Source organism: Chiloscyllium plagiosum, chromosome 2 (genome assembly GCF_004010195.1).
Source record: "Chiloscyllium plagiosum isolate BGI_BamShark_2017 chromosome 2, ASM401019v2, whole genome shotgun sequence".
Lineage (NCBI taxonomy): Eukaryota > Metazoa > Chordata > Chondrichthyes > Orectolobiformes > Hemiscylliidae > Chiloscyllium > Chiloscyllium plagiosum.
In genome coordinates, this window is record NC_057711.1 from 115,993,188 (window position 1) to 116,010,829 (window position 17,642).

General features: G+C 45.7%; 1 protein-coding gene across 1 annotated transcript in view; it reads left to right on the plus strand.

Moving 5' to 3' along the window:
* ptar1 (protein prenyltransferase alpha subunit repeat containing 1) overlaps positions 1-17,642 on the plus strand; it is a 42,852-nt gene that overhangs the window by 17,165 nt on the left and 8,045 nt on the right. The window contains exons 6-7 of the mRNA XM_043716706.1: positions 3,453-3,666; positions 4,370-4,689. Coding sequence (XP_043572641.1) covers positions 3,453-3,666; positions 4,370-4,689 — 534 coding nt within the window. The remainder of the gene's footprint in view (positions 1-3,452; positions 3,667-4,369; positions 4,690-17,642) is intronic.

Below are 17,642 nucleotides of genomic sequence, written 5' to 3' on the forward strand. Positions count from 1 at the left end.
TGTGGCCCAACATTTCAACTCCCCCTCCCACTCAGCCGAGGACATGGAGGTCCTGGGCCGCCTCCACCGCCGCTCCCTCACCACCCGACACCTGGAGGAAGAATGCCTCATCTTCCGCCTCGGAGCACTTCAACCCCAGGGCTTCAATGTGGACTTCACCAGTTTCCTCATTTCCCCTTTTCCCCCATCTCACCCCAGCTCCAAACTTCCAGCTCAACACTGTCCTCATGACTTGTCTTACCTGCCTATCTTCCTTTCCACCTATCCACTCCACCCTCCTCTCTGACCTATCAGCTTCATCCCCTCCCCCACTCACCTATTGCACTCTATGCTACTTTCTCCCCACCTTCCTCTCATTTATCTTTCCACCCTTCAGGCACTCTGCCTGTATTCCTGATGAAGGGATTTTATTGCTCCTTGGCTGCTGCCTGAACTGCTGTGCTTTTCTAGCACCACTCTAATCTAGACTAGGTATTGCACAGTCAACGTAACCCATCAGTGAGTACAGATCATAGAAGAACTTGAAATACAGACATAGAAGTTGTAGAAGTAGTGATAGAAGACCTGATTAGGGATAATCAACATGGCTTTGTGCGTGGGAAATCATGTCTCACAAACTTGATTGAGTTTTTTTGAAGAAGTAACAAAGAGGATTGATGAGGGCAGAGCAGTAGATGTGACCTGTATGGACTTCAGTAAGGCATTTGAAAAGGTTCCCCATGGGAGACTGATTGATTGATTCCTGAAGAAGGGCTAATGCCCGAAACGTCGATTCTCCTGTTCCCTAGATGCTGCCTGACCTGCTGCGCTTTTCCAGCAACACATTTCCATCTCCAGACTGATTGATTAGCAAGGTTAGATCACATGGAATACAGGGAGAACAAAACTTGCTCAAAGGTAGAAGACAGAGGGTGGTGGTGGAGGGTTGTTTTTCAGACTGGAGGCCTGTGACCAGTGGAGTGCCACAACGATCGGGTGCTGGGTCCTCTACTTTTTGCCATTTACATAAATGATTTGGATGCGAGCATAGGAGGTACAGTTAGTAAGTTTGCAAATGACACCAAAATTAGAGGTGTAATGGACAGTGAAGAGGGTTACCTCAGATTACAACAGAATCTTGATCAGATGGGCCAATGGGCTGAAGTGGCAGATGGAGTTTAATTCAGATAAATGCGAAGTGCTGCATTTTGGGAAAGCAAATCTTAGCAGGACTTATACACTTAATGGTAAGGTCCTAGCGAGTGTTGCTGAACAAAGAGACCTTGGAGTGCACGTTCATAGCTCCTTGAACGTGGCATTGCAGGTAGATAGGATAGTGAAGAAGGCATTTGGTATGTTTTCTTTTATTGGTTAGAGTATTGAGTACAGGAGTTGGGAGGTCATGTTGCAGGTACACAGGACATTGGTTCGACCGCTGTTGGAATATTGCATGCAATTCTGGTCTACTTCCTATCGGAAAGATGTTGTGAAACTTGAAAGGGTTCAGAAAAGATTTAGGAGGATGTTGCCAGGGTTGGAGGATTTGAGCTACAGGGAGCGGCTGAACAGGCTGGGGCTGTTTTCCCTGGAGCGTTGGAGGCTGAGGGGTGACCTTATAGAGGCTTACAAAATTATAAGGGGCATGGATAGGGTAAACAGGCAAAGTCTTTTCCCTGGGGTCAGGATGTCAAGAACTAGAGGGCATAGGTTTAGGGTGAGAGAGGGAGGATATAAGAGACCTACGGGGCAACTCTTTCACATAGCAGGTGGTACGTGTATGAAATGAGCTGCCAGAGGCAGTGGTGGAGGCTGGTACAATTGCAACATTGAAGAGGTATTTGAATGGGTATATGAATAGGAAAGGTTTGGAGGGATATCGGCCGGGTGCTGGCAGGTGGGACTAGATTGGGTTGGGATATCTGGCCGGCATGGATGGGTTGGACCGAAGGTTCTGTTTCCATGCTGTACGTCTCTGACTCTGAGACCTCTGGCATGTGGAGAATTGATTGTGGGGGACGAGCAAGAAATGTATTACAGTAGTTGAACTCATGAAAGCAGGAATGAGAGTTTCAGCAGCAGCTAAGTTAAGGTGGAAGCAATGTTGAGCAATGAAACAGAGGTGGAAGCAGGTAATCTTAATGATTGAGTTTGGAAGCTCATTACAGGATTACAAACAGACTGACTTAATCTTAGATTGTTACCAGGATGGAGAATGGAGTTAGGTGGGGAACAGAGTTTGGAAAGGGATTTGAAAATGATGGCTTCAGTTTTCCCAGTTTATCTCCTCCAACCTGTCACTCTGCACGATCAGGGCTCAGTGGCCACGTTCTTTTTGCTTGTGACACTAAATGAATTGTCTCTACTTGCACCTTGCAAAAATAATTGACACAATTCCAGGTCTATAACGTAATATTTAAAAGGAACATGGTGTCTGTTTGCAATCTATCTAATTATACATCGCCACCTTTAAAATTGTTGTTTAAAAATTACAATTTTTATTTACAATAGTGTCAAAGTCTAATTACTTAGTTTGACAAATGAAAGCGCTGCTTAATTTTGTGAAGTCTGTTTTACTGTTTGTTTGCCATGTATTTAAATTGTCCATTGAAGAACCTTATCTCCATAATTCAGCGGTTGCCCTTGGGTGTTGACATCTTGAGCAAGACTGTGTAATCTTCAGCTAAAAGTAAAATTGAAGGCTGAGGGATAATTAACATTGGGGTGTGCAGATATAATTCAGCCACTCGGCACGTTGAGACTGTGCTGTCTGTTCTAAAGAAAAACCAGTTGGTTCCACTCCCCTATTTCCCCATTTTTCTCCAAGTATTAGTTCAATTCCTTTTTGAAAGCTTCTATTGAGTCTGTATCCACAATGTCAACCATTGCCAAAGTAGGTTATTTCTCATGTCCTCCCTGATTCCTCTGCCAGTCAACTTAAATCACCCACTGGAAACAGTTTCTCTTTACTCACTGCATCAGAACCCGTCACGAGTTTATACATTTTTATCACAACTCCTCTTCGCCATCTCTGCTTTGAGCAGAACAACTCTGACATGTCTAGTCTTTGTTTACAGGAATTACAGTTACACTATGTAATAAATCTCTTCTGTGCTTTCTCTAGAGATTGAATATTCAACTCCAGCTGGAGACTGAACTGTGGCTTTTTATCCATTTTAAATTCCCAGTTTTCCTGCTCTGTGACTCTTCAAGAACCTGGGTTTAGTAACTGCTTTAGTAATCTGTCCTGCCTCATTCAGTGTTTGAAATGCAAATGCTCCCAGATCTCTCTCCTCCTTGAACTCCTTTTATATTATACCATTTAGCTTCTCTTTTAAAGTTTTGGTTAGGAAGATTGAATTACTTCATATTTTTTTTTCTAAATGCTGCTGCATCTGACATTCAGGTTTCTAAAGTTAAGCTTGCAATATGCCGAGTTTAGTCTCTAATAGTTGTGCCATCTTTATTCCTAAAAGGCGTTGGGTATATCAGAAGGTTGTTCAAGAAGCCTGTCTTCCCAATTTGAGGAATAACGCCAACCTGGGAGTTCTGTCAACTGAACAAATGCATCGAATAATCCAGGATGAGATGGCAGTCTGCACTGATGCTGCTGGCAGGTACCCAAGCAATTACAATGCCTGGTCCCATCGCATTTGGATCCTTCAGCATGTAGCAAAGTGCAATCTTAAGGTACTCTCCTCACTCCTGGCTATAAACCAGCAAGCATTTACAGCACAGAAACGTGTGCGCGCGTGTGTGTGCGCATGTGCGTTTATTTGACCCAAATGGTGTATAATGGTGTTTGTGTTACACACGACCTTCCTCCCACTCCTCTTACCTCAATCAACATGTTCTTCTGCAACATCTCTTCTCCCCCGCCCCACTCCCCCAACCCTTCCCCATGATTACCCAGTTTCTGATGGACTTAATGCTGCTTTTTTTTTTTTTTTGCTTCATTCACTTCCTCTGGTTGTGAATTCCAAATTCTCACCACTCTCTCTTGTTAAATACATTTTTCCCCAATTCTGTATTGGATCTAAGAGTGCTAATCTTATCTTGGCTTTAAAAACAACGTGCTGGAAATACTCAGCAAATGTGGAGATAGAGACAAGATTGCTTTCTCATCAGACTTTAACATTCACAACCTGAAAGTATTATCTCTTTTTCTCCCCACAGTTACTGTCAGACCACCTGATTATTTACAGCATTTTCTGTGTTTTTATTTTCGATCTGGGTGTTTTACTTGGGTTTGTATGGATCGCTTGTTCTTGGGCTTTCACAGCTGGGAAATGTCTTCTGTACATCTACCCTTCCTCTTCTGCGGAATTGCGAATCGGTCTGCTCGAGTTGTTAGATTGTTGTTTCAGCTTTTCTCTTTTTTTTTTCTCCTCAGATCCTCCTTGACGAATTGTCCAACACCAAGTACTGGGTGTCCACCCATGTCTCTGACCACAGCGGTTTCCATTATCGCCAGTTCCTGCTGAAGTCTGTGGCGGGCAGTTCGAGAAATGCAGCCATTGCAAACGCTGGGGGTCTTGCGAGGAAGTCCTCAAGTAAAGACCTTTGTGCCAGTCAGTCCACACCTGTGAAGGAGGAGGGCGCGTCAGCAGAGACGTACACCGTAGACGTGCCCCTCATGATTGAAGAGGAAATGGAGCTTTGCACTGACCTCATTGAGTCATACCCAGGCCACGAAGCTCTGTGGTGTCACAGGTAAACTGACTGACTGCTGTGAACGAACCTTTTTTTAGTTTCTTTGAAGTTAGGATATTCTTTGAGCTTCTGTTGGAAGAGAGGGGAACACAGGTGAGAACAGTGACCATAGTCTTATTTCCAGTTCATTTAGCTGTTTCAGTGGTTGTGTTTTTAGGTGAGCACTATGGGCCAAGGCAAAATAACAGCATATCATTACCTCAGGGCACCTTGAAGCACTTTACAGTCGTTGAAGTATTTTCAAAGTGTGGTCACTGTTAGAATGGAGGAAACTCAACAACCAAAATTTATGCATTATCACATCCCAAAAACAACAAAGTGATAATGAACAGATAATCTTTCATGTTTACACTGAGGAGATACAAGTATTCTCCAGGCCACCCCAGGGATAATTTCCCTGTTCCTGTTTGAAATAGGTCACTGGGGACCTGCAGCTTAATGCAGAAGGTCTCTGACCGAGTGCCTCTTTGTAAAAACACTGCCTATCCAGGTGACCTCTGCCCCAGCCAGGAGCTGGGCAATGTCCCTCTTGACATCAGACAACATATCCCACAGGGGCCTACTTTCCCTGAAGAGAAAGGAGGATTCCTTCCCAACACGTCTTTAAACTCAGGAATACATTGGGACAGTCAGCCTACATTTGTGTTCCAGCGTCTGCATTGGGACAGCATCCTAACTCTGACGCACAACCTGAGCCATTATTCAACCGGGCACAAACTCTGATCAACCGATCCCAGTGAAATACTGCGGGAGTGCTGCACTTCAGGTGTGTCTTCTTTCAGGTGAGTTACTTAAACTAAGGCTCTCGGGTGGACGTGAAGGGTCCTATTTTGAAGAGCAGAGGCGTTCTGGCAAATATGTATCCCTCAAATGTTGCTGTGGTTGTTATCACGTTTCGCTGAGTAGGTTTGAGGGGCTGATTGGCCTGCTGACATGCTGTTTGTGGGAGATCCCATGCTGTCTTCCTAAATTGGAGGTGTAATGGACAGGGAAGAAGGTTACCTCCGAGTACACCGGGATCTTGACCAGATGGGCCAATGGGCTGAGGAGTGGCAGATGGAGTTTAATTTGGATAACTGTGAGGTGTTGCATTATGGGAAAGCAAATCCGAGCGGGACTTATACACTTAATGGTAAGGTCCTGGGAGTGTTGCTGAACAAAGAGATCTTTGAGTGCAGGTTCATAGTTCCTTGAAAGTGGTGTCGCACGTAGATAGGATAGTGAAGAAGGCGTTTGGTATGCTTTCCTTTATTAGTCAGAGTATTGAGTATAGGAATTAGGAGCTCATGTTGCGGCTGTACAGGACATTGGTTAGGCCACTTTTGGAATATGGCGTGCAGTTCTGGTCTCCTTCCTATTGTAAGGACTTTGTGAAACTTGAAAGGGTTCAGAAAAGATTTACAAGGATGTTGCCAGGATTGGAGGATTTGAGCTCCAGGAAGAGGCTGAACAGGCTGGGGCTGTCTTCCCTGGAGCGACGGAGGCTGAGGGGTCACCTTATAGAAATTTATAAAATCATGAGGCATGGATAGGATAAATAGACAAGGTCTTTTCTTTGGGGTCAGGAAGTCCAGAACTAGAGGGCATAGGTTTAAGGTGAGGAGAACGAATTAAAAAGGACCTAAGGGGCAACTTCTTGATGCAGAGGGTGGAACGTGTATGAAATGAGCTGCCAAAGGAAGTGGTGGAGGCTGGTACAATTACAGCATTTAAAAGGCATCTGGATGGGTATATGAATAGGAAGGGTTTGGGGGGATATGGGCCGGGTGCTGGCAGGTGGGACTAGATTAGGTTAGGATATCTGGTCGGCATGGACAAGTTGGACCGAAGGGTCTGTTTCTGTGCTGTACGTCTCTGACTCTATTTATGGTGACTGCATTTTGAAGGACCTTCAGTGGCTATGAAGATCTTTTGGATATCCTGAGGGTTGCAAAAGGTGCAATAGCAATGTAAGCTGCTTTGATCACTGTTTGCTTTAGATCAGACTTTGGTGTCATGACCTCCAGTAGAGTCTTGTGCAGCAGCAGAAGCCATTTGTTCTTTTTTGGAATTTGTGGGTGTTGCGTAATGGACGACCTTGACTGCTCTTGCAAACAAAAAAGGGACGGTGGAAAAAATAGATGTAGTTCTAACTCACCCAAACACCACTCCTGTTGTCTGCCAAAGGTTTCCTTTCTGCTCGGCATCTGAAGTCTATCCACCTCCACCCCCATCGCCGCCTCCAACTCCTCGACAATAAAGACGTCACTCCCTCCCCTAGCATCCTGCTGAACAGTTCTCGTGCACCCCAAATCTTAACTCTGTTGTCTGTCACAGTCTGAAATGGGGTTTCAAGGGGGTATAATGTTTGGGAAGCAACTGCTTTCGCTCTGACTAGAATTGTAGCTCTTAAGCAATACCACCAGGTGGCACCAAAGTAACAAACTCATTGATTGCTTGATATAAGAATTAGGAGTAGGCCGTTCAGCCCCTCGAGCCTGCCCCTGCCATTTGATGCAATCGTGGCTGGTCTCATCTCGGCCTTAACTCCACTTCCCTGCCTACGCTCTATAACCCTTCAACCCATTACTAATTAAGTACCTGTCTATCTCCTCCTTTTAAATTTACTCAATATCCCAATGTTCAGTGCACTTTGGGCTGTGAATTCTATAGATTCATGAGCTTTGAGAGAAGTAATTTCTCCTTATTGGTTTTAAATCTGCTAAAATTATGCCCTCATGTTCTACATTGCGCTGGATGAGGAAACATCCTTTCTATGTCAACTTTCTTAATCCCCTTTAGCGTCTTAGACACTCGGTTTTTTTTTTACATTTAACTTTGAAAGTCTCATGAAACAATTCAACGTTCTTTAGCAAAAAAAAAAGTGGCTCCCTAATCTCTCAAAATCATATACCATGTAAGAAGACAGTTCAGCTCATTATGATTGTACCAGTCCTTGGAAAGAGCTATCTAATTAGTCCAATCACCCTCCCTTACATTGCAGGGCTAATAAGCAAAAGTATTTCCCTGAAGCACTTACCTAATTCGCCTTTTGAAAGATAATATTGTCTGCTTCCACCACCATTTTCAGTCCGTGCATTCTAAATCACAACCTGCCATGCTTATTTACGAGAACATTATCCTCCTCCTACCTGGGTTCTTTTGCCAGTTACCTTAAATTTGCATAACGTAAGCACTACTGTTTGCATCACCAATTCTGATCCAGCCTGTTAATCTCAGTGAAATATGGGTCCAGTGATGCATTTGTCACTTCAACTTACGGAGAAAATAATTGAAGTCAAGGTAACAAAAACCGTTTAATGTCAAATTCTTTGAACAAAGAGTTCCTTTCAATATTTTACACTGTTTTAAGGGTGAAAGTACAGGTTAGCAAGTACCTTGTTTGCAGCATCATGCAAGCTCTATAATTTCTATAGACTAGATGGACAAGGGCAACAGAGAGATGGGAACACCACCTACAAGTTCCCCTCCTACACCACTCAACATCCTGACTTAGAAATATATCACCATTCCTTTACAGTTGCTGGGTCAAACCTTGGTACTCCCTCCCTAACAGCACTGGTGTGCAAAACCAACATTTACCACCCATCCTAAATGCCCTTGAGAGGGCAGTGATGAGCCACCTTCTTGAACTGCTGCAGCCCACGTGGTGTAGGCACACTGTCAATGCTGCTGGGGAGAGAGTAACATGATTTGACTCCGTAACAGTGAAGGAATGGTGATATATTGCCAAGTCAGGGTGGTGAATGGCGTGGCAGGGGAACTTAGTGGTGGTGTTCCCATGTATCTGCTGCCCTTGTCCATTTGGTCTGTAGAGGTTAGAGTTTACCAATGATGCTCAAATATCCTCCGGGAAAGAACTTAAACTCTTCTGGATTTTAGTTCTGATTCAGGCCTTGTGAAGGTAGTTGCAATCCTGTACGATTGTCTGGAAAGGATTGGGGCCTTTGGGTTAGGTGTGGTAGGATTGAGTTAATGGGATTAGCAGGGCTTCTACCGAAGTCACAGCCAAACACTTTGATGTTTTTTTGTTACAGTCTCCCTTACTGCTATACTCTTTGTCTCTTCCCACCCCCAACTTTTGACAGTATCATTATGCTTAGAACCAAGGAGGAGGAAAAATAAGCACTCGAATTCCTTTAGCTTGCATGAATCCGTGGATGTTTAAAGTTAATGTAGGAAATATCTGACCTAGTGTTGCCCCTGAAAGCACTAACCTCCATGTGGTCTGATCCCCACAGTTGAGGACTGTTCCATTCCTTTTTAAAGGCAGAGGGTCAACATGCAACATCTTGCAAAGGCTCACTCCTCTCCGGGAGAAAAGATAAATTCCTAAAGTCTGAACCCCATCTCATCTTTAAAATCTGGACTCCTATTGTGACCAAGATAAACTTTGATAGGTTAAATGAATCTCCACTACGGCTAAAACAGTAGCTCGTGATGCAACTGTGATAAGTTGCTAATGTGCTTTATTTGAAAGTGAGTGGGCAATTTTGAATGGATAAAGCAGACTCTGTTGAGTTATAATAGATTCCGATGGGATATTTTTAAATTCTAATTTGTCTGGCACATGTTCATTTTCCAAACACAAACAAAATTTGAAAGGTGCTAGAAATTCTCAGAATGAAGGTGTAAAAAGGGAAAGAAAGAAATAATGTTCATCTTTCGGGATAATGCCAGTTATCAGAATTGGAAACATTAATTGTAACAAATGAACAGAGTGGAGGTAAGAACAACAGCCATCACCTCTGGGGCCTCAATTATTATTTACAATCTAGTCAATGCCTTGGATGAAAAGGCCAGAATTGTAGCTAATTGACACCAAGAAAGTTAAGAAACTAGTTTTGTCAAGTGAGGACTGCAGATGCTGGAGATCAGAGTCGAAGGGTGTGTTGCTGAAAAAGCACAACAGGTCAGGCAGCATCCGAGGAGCAGGAGTGTCGATGTTTCAGGCATAAGCCCTTCATCAGGAATGAGGCTTGTAGGCCAAGGGGGCTGAGAAGGACTGCAGATGCTGGAGATCAGAGTCGAAGGGTGTGTTGCTGGAAAAGCACAACAGGTCAGGCAGCATCCGAGGAGCAGGAGAGTCGATGTTTCAGGCATAAGCCCTTCATCAGGAATGAGGCTTGTAGGCCAAGGGGGCTGAGAGATAAATGGGAGGGAGCGGGTGGGGGTGATGGTGATAGGTTGGAGTAGATAGACGGGAAGAAAGATAGCTCGGTAGGACAGTTCAAGAGAGTGGTGCAGAGTTGGAGGTTGGATCTGGAATAAAGTGGAGGGAGGGGAAATAGGGAAACTGGTGAATTCCACATTGATCCTGTGTGGTTGAGGTGTCCCAAGGTGGAAGATGAGGTGTTCTCCCCCTCAGCATTGGGTGGTTAGGGTTTAACGATAAAGGAGGAGGCCCAGGACCTGGATGTCCTTAGCTGAGTGGGAGGGGGGAGTTAAAATGTCCCACTCCATCCCCACTCCCAGATCAAGTCCTACACCGGGTCCTAGCTCCCAGCCAAGGACATGGCATGTTTTCACCATGCCCCCCACTCCAGACCTTCCCCTCACCTGAGGACGAATGATCAGTCCTCAACAAAGGCTTCACCTTCATCCCCTTGTGCTCTCGGATTGAGAAACCCGACCCGCTTTGTGACATTGAACAGTTCTTCTGCCGCCTCCACCTCCAGACCCAATGTTTTCCACCAGGACTCCCGCCCACCATCTGAGGACCCCTTCTCCCATCTCCAACATAGCCCGTCCACTTGCACATCCCCTACTGGTCTGTTACCCACCCTCAATCTCTTCATTTCCAACTGCTGCCGTGACACTGACCGCCTCAACCTGTTTCTCCCTCCCCCACCCATTCCAACCTCTCACCCTCACAACGCAAGCTCTCCACTCCCTTCGCTCCAACCCCAAACTCACCATCAAATCATCAGACCAACTCACAGACAACTCCTCCTACTGCCCCCTTGACCACCATCTCCCAGACCATCCAAAACCTTGTCACCTCAAGGGATCTCCAACCTCATAGTCTGGGAACCCCGCCCCACCCAGTTCTACTTCTGACCCAAAATTCACAAACCTGACTGCCCTGGTCGACCCATTGTCTCAGCCTGCTCCTGCCCCACCGAACCTATCGGCGCATACCCTGACATCGTCTTGTCCCCCTTAGTCAGGAACTCCCCACTTATGTTCAGGACATCACCCATGCCCTTCATTACCTCCATGACTTCTGTTCCCCTGGCCTCCAACTCCTTATCTTCACCCTGGACATCCAGTCCCTGTACACATCCATCAGCCATGACCAGGGCCTCTAAGCCCTCTGTTTCTTTCTCTCCTGCCGACCCAACCAGTACCCTTCCACTGACACCCTCATTCAACTCGTTAAACTGGTCCTCACTGTCAATAATTTCTCCTTCCAATCCTCCCACCTCCTCCAGACCAAAGGGGTAGCCATAGGCACCCGCATGGACCCCAGCTATGTCTGCCTCTTCATCGGGTACGTGGAAAAGTCAATCTTCCGCAGCTACACCGACACCTTTTTCTTCGCTACATCGATGGCTGTGTAGGAGCTACCTTGTGCTCTCATGTAGAGGTTGAACAGTGCATGAACTTCACAAACATCTTCCACCCCGACCTCAAGTTCACCTGGACCATATCAGACATCTCCCCCCCCCCCCCCCCCCCCCCCCCCCCCCCCCACTCCATTTCTGGCAACTGACATAACACAGGCATCTACTACAAACCAACTCCAACTTTCTTGGACTACACCCCTCCCACCCTGCCTCCTGTAAAGACATTATCCCTTATTCCCTATTACTCTGCCTCTGCCGCATCTGTTCCCAGGAGAACCAGTTCCACCACAGAACATCCCAGATGGCCACCTCTTTCCAAGACCACAATTTTCCCTCCCATGTGGTCGATAATGCCCTCCAGCACATCTCCTCTACATCCTGCACCTCTGCCCTTGGACCCACCCCTCCAATCACAACAAGGACAGAACCCCCCACCCCCCTCCCCCAGTCCTAGCACCTTCCCTGCCACAGCAAGAAGTGCAAAACCTGCACCCATATCTCCCCTCTTACCTTTGTCCAATGACCCAAAGGATCCTTCCATATCTGATAAAAACTTACCCGTACTTCCACACACGTCATTTACTGCATCCGTTGCACCCAATGTGGTCTCCTGTACATTGAGGAGACAGGATGCCAACTTGCAGATAGTTTCAGAGAACATCTCTGGGCCACCTGCGCCAACCAACCCCACCGCCTTGTGGCTGAACATTTTAACTCATGCCTCCCATTCCGCCAAGGACATGCGGGTCCTGGGCCGCCTCCATTGCCTAATCCTAACCACCCGACCCCTGGAGGAAGAACTCCTCATCTTCCATCTTGGGAGCTTCCAACCACAGGGGACCAGTGTGGAATTCACCAGTTTCCACATTCCCCTCCCTCTTATCTTATCCCAGTCACAACTTCCCAACTCAGCACCACCCTCTTGAACTATACCACCTGTCCATCTTCCTTCCCATCTAAGCGCTCCACTTTCTTCTCCGACCTAGCACCTTTATCCCCACCTTCATGTACTTACGACATTCCCAGCTACCTTGCCCCCCCCCCCCCCACCCTTTTCCCCCACACCCTCCCCACCACCACCACCTCCTCCCATTTATCTCCCAGCCCCCTTGGTCCATAAGCCTCATTCCTAATGAAGGACTTATGCCTGAAACATCGATTCTCCTGCTCCTTGAGTGCTGCCTGATTGTGGTGCTGGAAAAGCATACTCTTCAGTGTTGTGAAATAGGAGTAAAAAGTCTGCATGGGAATGGAAAAGTGAATGGGCAAACATCTGCCAGATGGAATATAGAATGAGAACTTTTCCATTTTGACAAGACGAGTAGCAAAGCAGCACGTTGTTCTAGTTGGACAGTGATTGCAGAATTCTGTTAGACGGATCTGGGTGTTTTAGCACATGAATCACATGGTTACTTTCCAGACAGGGCGAGTGATTAGAATTGGGTTTTATTGTCATGTATTTTCACGTACAGAGATAGAAGGTACCTGTGTACAACATCTTAGCAAGGGAATGTTGGTGTTTATCACATGATATGTAATATAGGCGTAGGGAAGTTCTACTGGGGCTGTACAGGATATTGGTGAGACCAAATTGGAAGCACTGTTTTTCATCTCCGTATTGGAGAAGCAGTTCATGGGCACGGTGGCTCAGTGGTTAGCACTGCTGCCTCACAGCATTAGGGATCCGTGTTCGATTCCAGCCTCAGGCAACTGTCTGTGTGGAGTTTGCACATTCTCCCCGTGTCTGCGTGAGTTTCCTCTGGGTCTCTGGTTTCCTCCCACAGTCCAAAGATGTGCAGGTCAGGTGAATTGGCCATGCTAAATTGCCCAAAGCGTTAGGTACGTTAGTCAGAGGGAAATGAGTCTGGGTGGGTTACTCTTGGGAGGGTTGGTGTGGACTTGATGGGCCGAAGGGCCTGTTTCCAGTTTGGGACAGTATGCTTTGATATTTAGAAAAATGATAAATGATCTTATAGAAATGAGATCTTGGGGGGGAAAAAATTCTGGTTGGATACCAGGAAAACGTTGCCTTCTGAGGGAGATCTCAATCCAAGAGCACGTGGTTTTAAAAACCAAAAGGTCATGTTTTCAAAACCGGCGAGGATAACTCATTTCGAGGGCTATTAATCTGTATTTTCTGGGGAACAGAATTTCAATGAAGGCTGTCTATTGGAACTTAATCAAGACTGAGTTGGATAGATTTGAGATAGGCAAGGGAGTCTAAGGTTATGGTGGGGGTGGAAGTGAGGCGGGGTAGGCAAGGAAGGGGAGAGAGATAAAATGGCGCTGACACAGACTGGAAAGTGGAATTAAAGCCCCAACTGAATCAGCCATGACCCTTTCAAATGCCAGGACAGGCTTGAAGGGCGAAGTGGAAATTAGGAAAAGGAATAGGCTATGTTGTTAAAAGGAAAGCCAGAGATTTAAATGACAGAAAGATGATGGTACACGTCAAAACTATTGGTGATGGGACAATGATGGAGATACCTGCCATGTAGAAGCATGACTGACTAACCTGTGAGTGGTTGCTTGTGAGCTTGCAGAAATGATGGGGAAGGAATTCCTTGTTCAAAGTCATTCCATGCCTGATCAAGACATGCAGCATCTGAAAGGGAAGGACGGGAAATCATCTGGGAGCCCCACTCGCTGTCTGCACCATTGGTCTTCTCTCGAAGTCTTATAACCGAATGTCAATTGCTATCCTTCATAACCTAGGAAAGTAGATGCGGATAATGTGAAACTGAAATATCCAACAAACATTTATTCCAGTTAACTATTGTCTACAAGTAATAACATTTTGCAGGAGACAGTGAGGTCTGCAGATGCTGGAGATCATGGTTGAGTGTGTTGCTGGAAAAGCGCAGCAGGTCAGACAGCACCCGAGGAGCAGGAAAATCAACGTTTCGGGCTGGAGCCTTTCATCAGAAATGAGGCTGGGAGCCTCAGGGATGGAGAGATCTGCCTGACGTGCTGTCCTTTTCCAGCAACACACTCTCAACTCTAATAACATTTGCAAGCTAGTATTGGACTACCTAGTTTCATGGAGCAGAATGTTTCCATTAAAGTGTCACATTTCAAGTGATCCTGGTTAAGGTGGTCTGACACCTTTTATACCCACAGGTCACATGCTTTGGTACAGTGACAATCTCATGGGCATATCTCTTAAAGCTGTACTGACTGTGACATTACAGAGCCCTCACCTCCTGCTCCTCAATCCCTTCCCAGCCTTCCTGTGCCTGAAATCCAGCGACAGGGTGGGAATTGTATCGGGAGCAACCGCTGTCTCCCCACCGATGCTGCCATTACAGTCGAGCTGCTGGGCTCTGATCAGCCTTCAGCTCGAAGGTAAAACCTGCTGCTCACCTGTTAACTGCCAGGGTGGCATTCTTTCTCACAAGGAGACAATGTAGGATCTTTGTCAGTCCTCCACACGTCAATTGTATCTGGTCATTTGGTCATGTTTATCAGTAAGCCAACAAGGCAATTAGTCTTACACTTGCTCACTTACTAGTTTGCATCACTTCAACACTGGGTATTATGCAGTGGCTGTATTCTCACACTTTCATTAGAATTTACCTCTTTGTCTGTTTCGAATATCTCGCTGTCACATAGCTCCTAGCTTTGTTTGATAGCTCCTAGCTTTGTGAGCCCACATTCCTCTGATCTCTATTTCCAAGCGTCACTGTTACTACATAAAATACCAATGCTGTGAGTCAGAGGTGTTTGTAAAAGAATCAGCTGAAGGGTTGCCTCCAATGGTTTCAATGGATGGGTTGCACCTGAACTGGAGGGGCACAGATATCCTGAGTGAGAGGTTTGCTGGAGCTCTTCAGGAGGGTTTAAATTAATTTGGCAGGGGTTTGGGAACCGGAGCTAATGATCTGAGGGTGGAGTAGCTAGTGAACAGCCAGATACAGCATTCAAACAGTCTGTGAGGAGGGATAGATGGTTGAAAGGGCAAAATTGCAGTCAGTGTAATGAGTTGAAGTATCATGAATAACGGGGATGAACTTAGAGCATGGATCAGTACTTGGAACTATGATGTTGTGGCCATTACAGAGACTTGGATATCACAGGGGCAGGAATAGTTGTTGAATGTCCCAGGGTTTAGATACTTTAAAAGGAATGGAGCAGGAGGTAAGAGGTGGGGCATTGCTAATCAGAGATAGTATCACAGCTGCAGAAAGGGAGGTCATCGAGGAGGGTTTGTCTACAGAGTCCATATGGGTGGAAGTCAGAAATAGGAGAGGAGCAGTATCTTATTGGGAGGTTTTTTTCTCTACAGACCCCCTACTAGCAGAAGTAACAGGGTTGTTGTCATGGGTGACTTCAACTTCCCTAACATTGATTGGAACCTCCTTAGTTCAAATAGTTCAGATGGAGCAGTTTTGTGTGCAGGAAGGATTCTGACTCAATATGTAGATAGGCTAACTAGAGGGGGAGGCCATATTGGATTGGTGCTTGGCAACGAACCAGGCCAGGTATCAGATCTCTCTGTGGGAGAGCATTTCGGTGATAGGGAATTGTGAACACTGACCTTTCACTTTACTCATGGAGAGGGATAGGAGCAGACGTCATGGGAAAGTATTTAATTGGGGGAGGGGGAATTGCAATGCTCTTAGGCAGGAACTGGGGCACCCAAATTGGGAACAGATGTTCTTAGGGAAATGCTTGACAGAAATGTGAAGGTTGTTTAGAGAGCACTTGCTGATAGAGCTGGACAGGTTTGTCCCACTGAGGCAAGGAAGGGATGGTAGGGTGAAGGAACCTTGGGTGACAAGGGATGTAGAACATCCAGTCAAGAGGAAGATGGAAGCTTACATAAGGTTGAGGAGGCAAGGATCAGACAGGGTTGTCGAGGGTTACAAGGTAGCCAGAAAGAAACTGAAGAATGGACTTAGTAGAACTAAAAAGGTGGCATGAAAATGATTTAATGGGTAGGATTAAGGAAAACCCCAAAGCGTTTTACACTTCCGTGAGGAACAAAAGGATGGCCAGAGTGAGGGTAGAGCCGTTCAGGGATAATGGAGGGAACTTGTGCCCGAGTTGGGGAAGTCCTTAATGAAAACTTTGCTTCAGTATTCACTACTGAGAGGGACCTTGTCGTTTGAGAACAGCATGAAACAGGCTGATACACATGAACAAGTTGATGTTAAGAAGGAGGGTGTGCTGAAAAGTTTGAAAAACATAAGGATGGATAAGTCTCCCAGGCCAGATGAGAAATGCCGAAGGTTAAAGATGGAAGCTTACATAAGGTTGAGGAGGCAAGGATCAGACAGGGTTGTCGAGGGTTACAAGGTAGCCAGAAAGAAACTGAAGAATGGACTTAGTAGAACTAAAAAGGTGGCATGAAAAAGATTTAATGGGTAGGATTAAGGAAAACCCCAAAGCGTTTTACACTTACGTGAGGAACAAAAGGATGGCCAGAGTGAGGGTAGGGGCCGTTCAGGGATAATGGAGGGAACTTGTGCCCGAGTTGGGGAAGTCCTTAATGAAAACTTTGCTTCAGTATTCACTACTGAGAGGGACCTTGTCGTTTGAGAACAGCATGAAACAGGCTGATACACATGAACAAGTTGATGTTAAGAAGGAGGGTGTGCTGAAAAGTTTGAAAAACATAAGGATGGATAAGTCTCCCAGGCCAGATGAGAAATGCCGAAGGTTACTACAGGAAGTGAGGGAAGAGATGATCTTTGCATCCACTGGAGTAGTGCCAGATGATTGGAGGGTGGCAAATGTTATTCCCTTGTTCTAGAAAGAGAATAGTGATAATCCTGGGAATTACAGATCAGTCAGTCTTGTGTCTGTGATAGGCAAATTATTGGAGAGGATTGTGAGAGACAGGATTTATGATTACTTGAAAAACCATAGTTTGATTAGAGATAGTCAGGATGGCTTTGTGAGGGGCAGGTCATACCTCACAAAACTTATTGAATTATTTTGAGGATGTGACAAAATACATTGAAGGTAGAGCATTGGATGTGGTTTACCTGGATTGTAGCAAGGCGTTTGATAAGGTTCCCCATAGTAGGCTCATTCAGAAAGTAAGGAGGAAAGGGATACAAGGAAATGTGGCTGTCTGGATACCGAATTGGCTGGCCCATAGAAGACAGAGGGTGGTACTAAATGGAAAATATTCACCCTGGAGCTCCGTGACCAGTGGTTTTCTGCAGGGATCTGTTCTGGGACTTCTGCTCTTTGTAATTTTTATAAATGATTTAGATCAGGAAGGGGGAAGGGTGGATTAGTAAGTATGTTGATGACACGAAGGGTGGCAGATAGTGTGGAGGGTTGTTGTAGGTTGCAGTGGGACATTGACAGGATGTAGAGCAGGGTTGAGAAATGGCAGATGGAGTTCAACCTGGAAAAGTGTGAAATGATTTG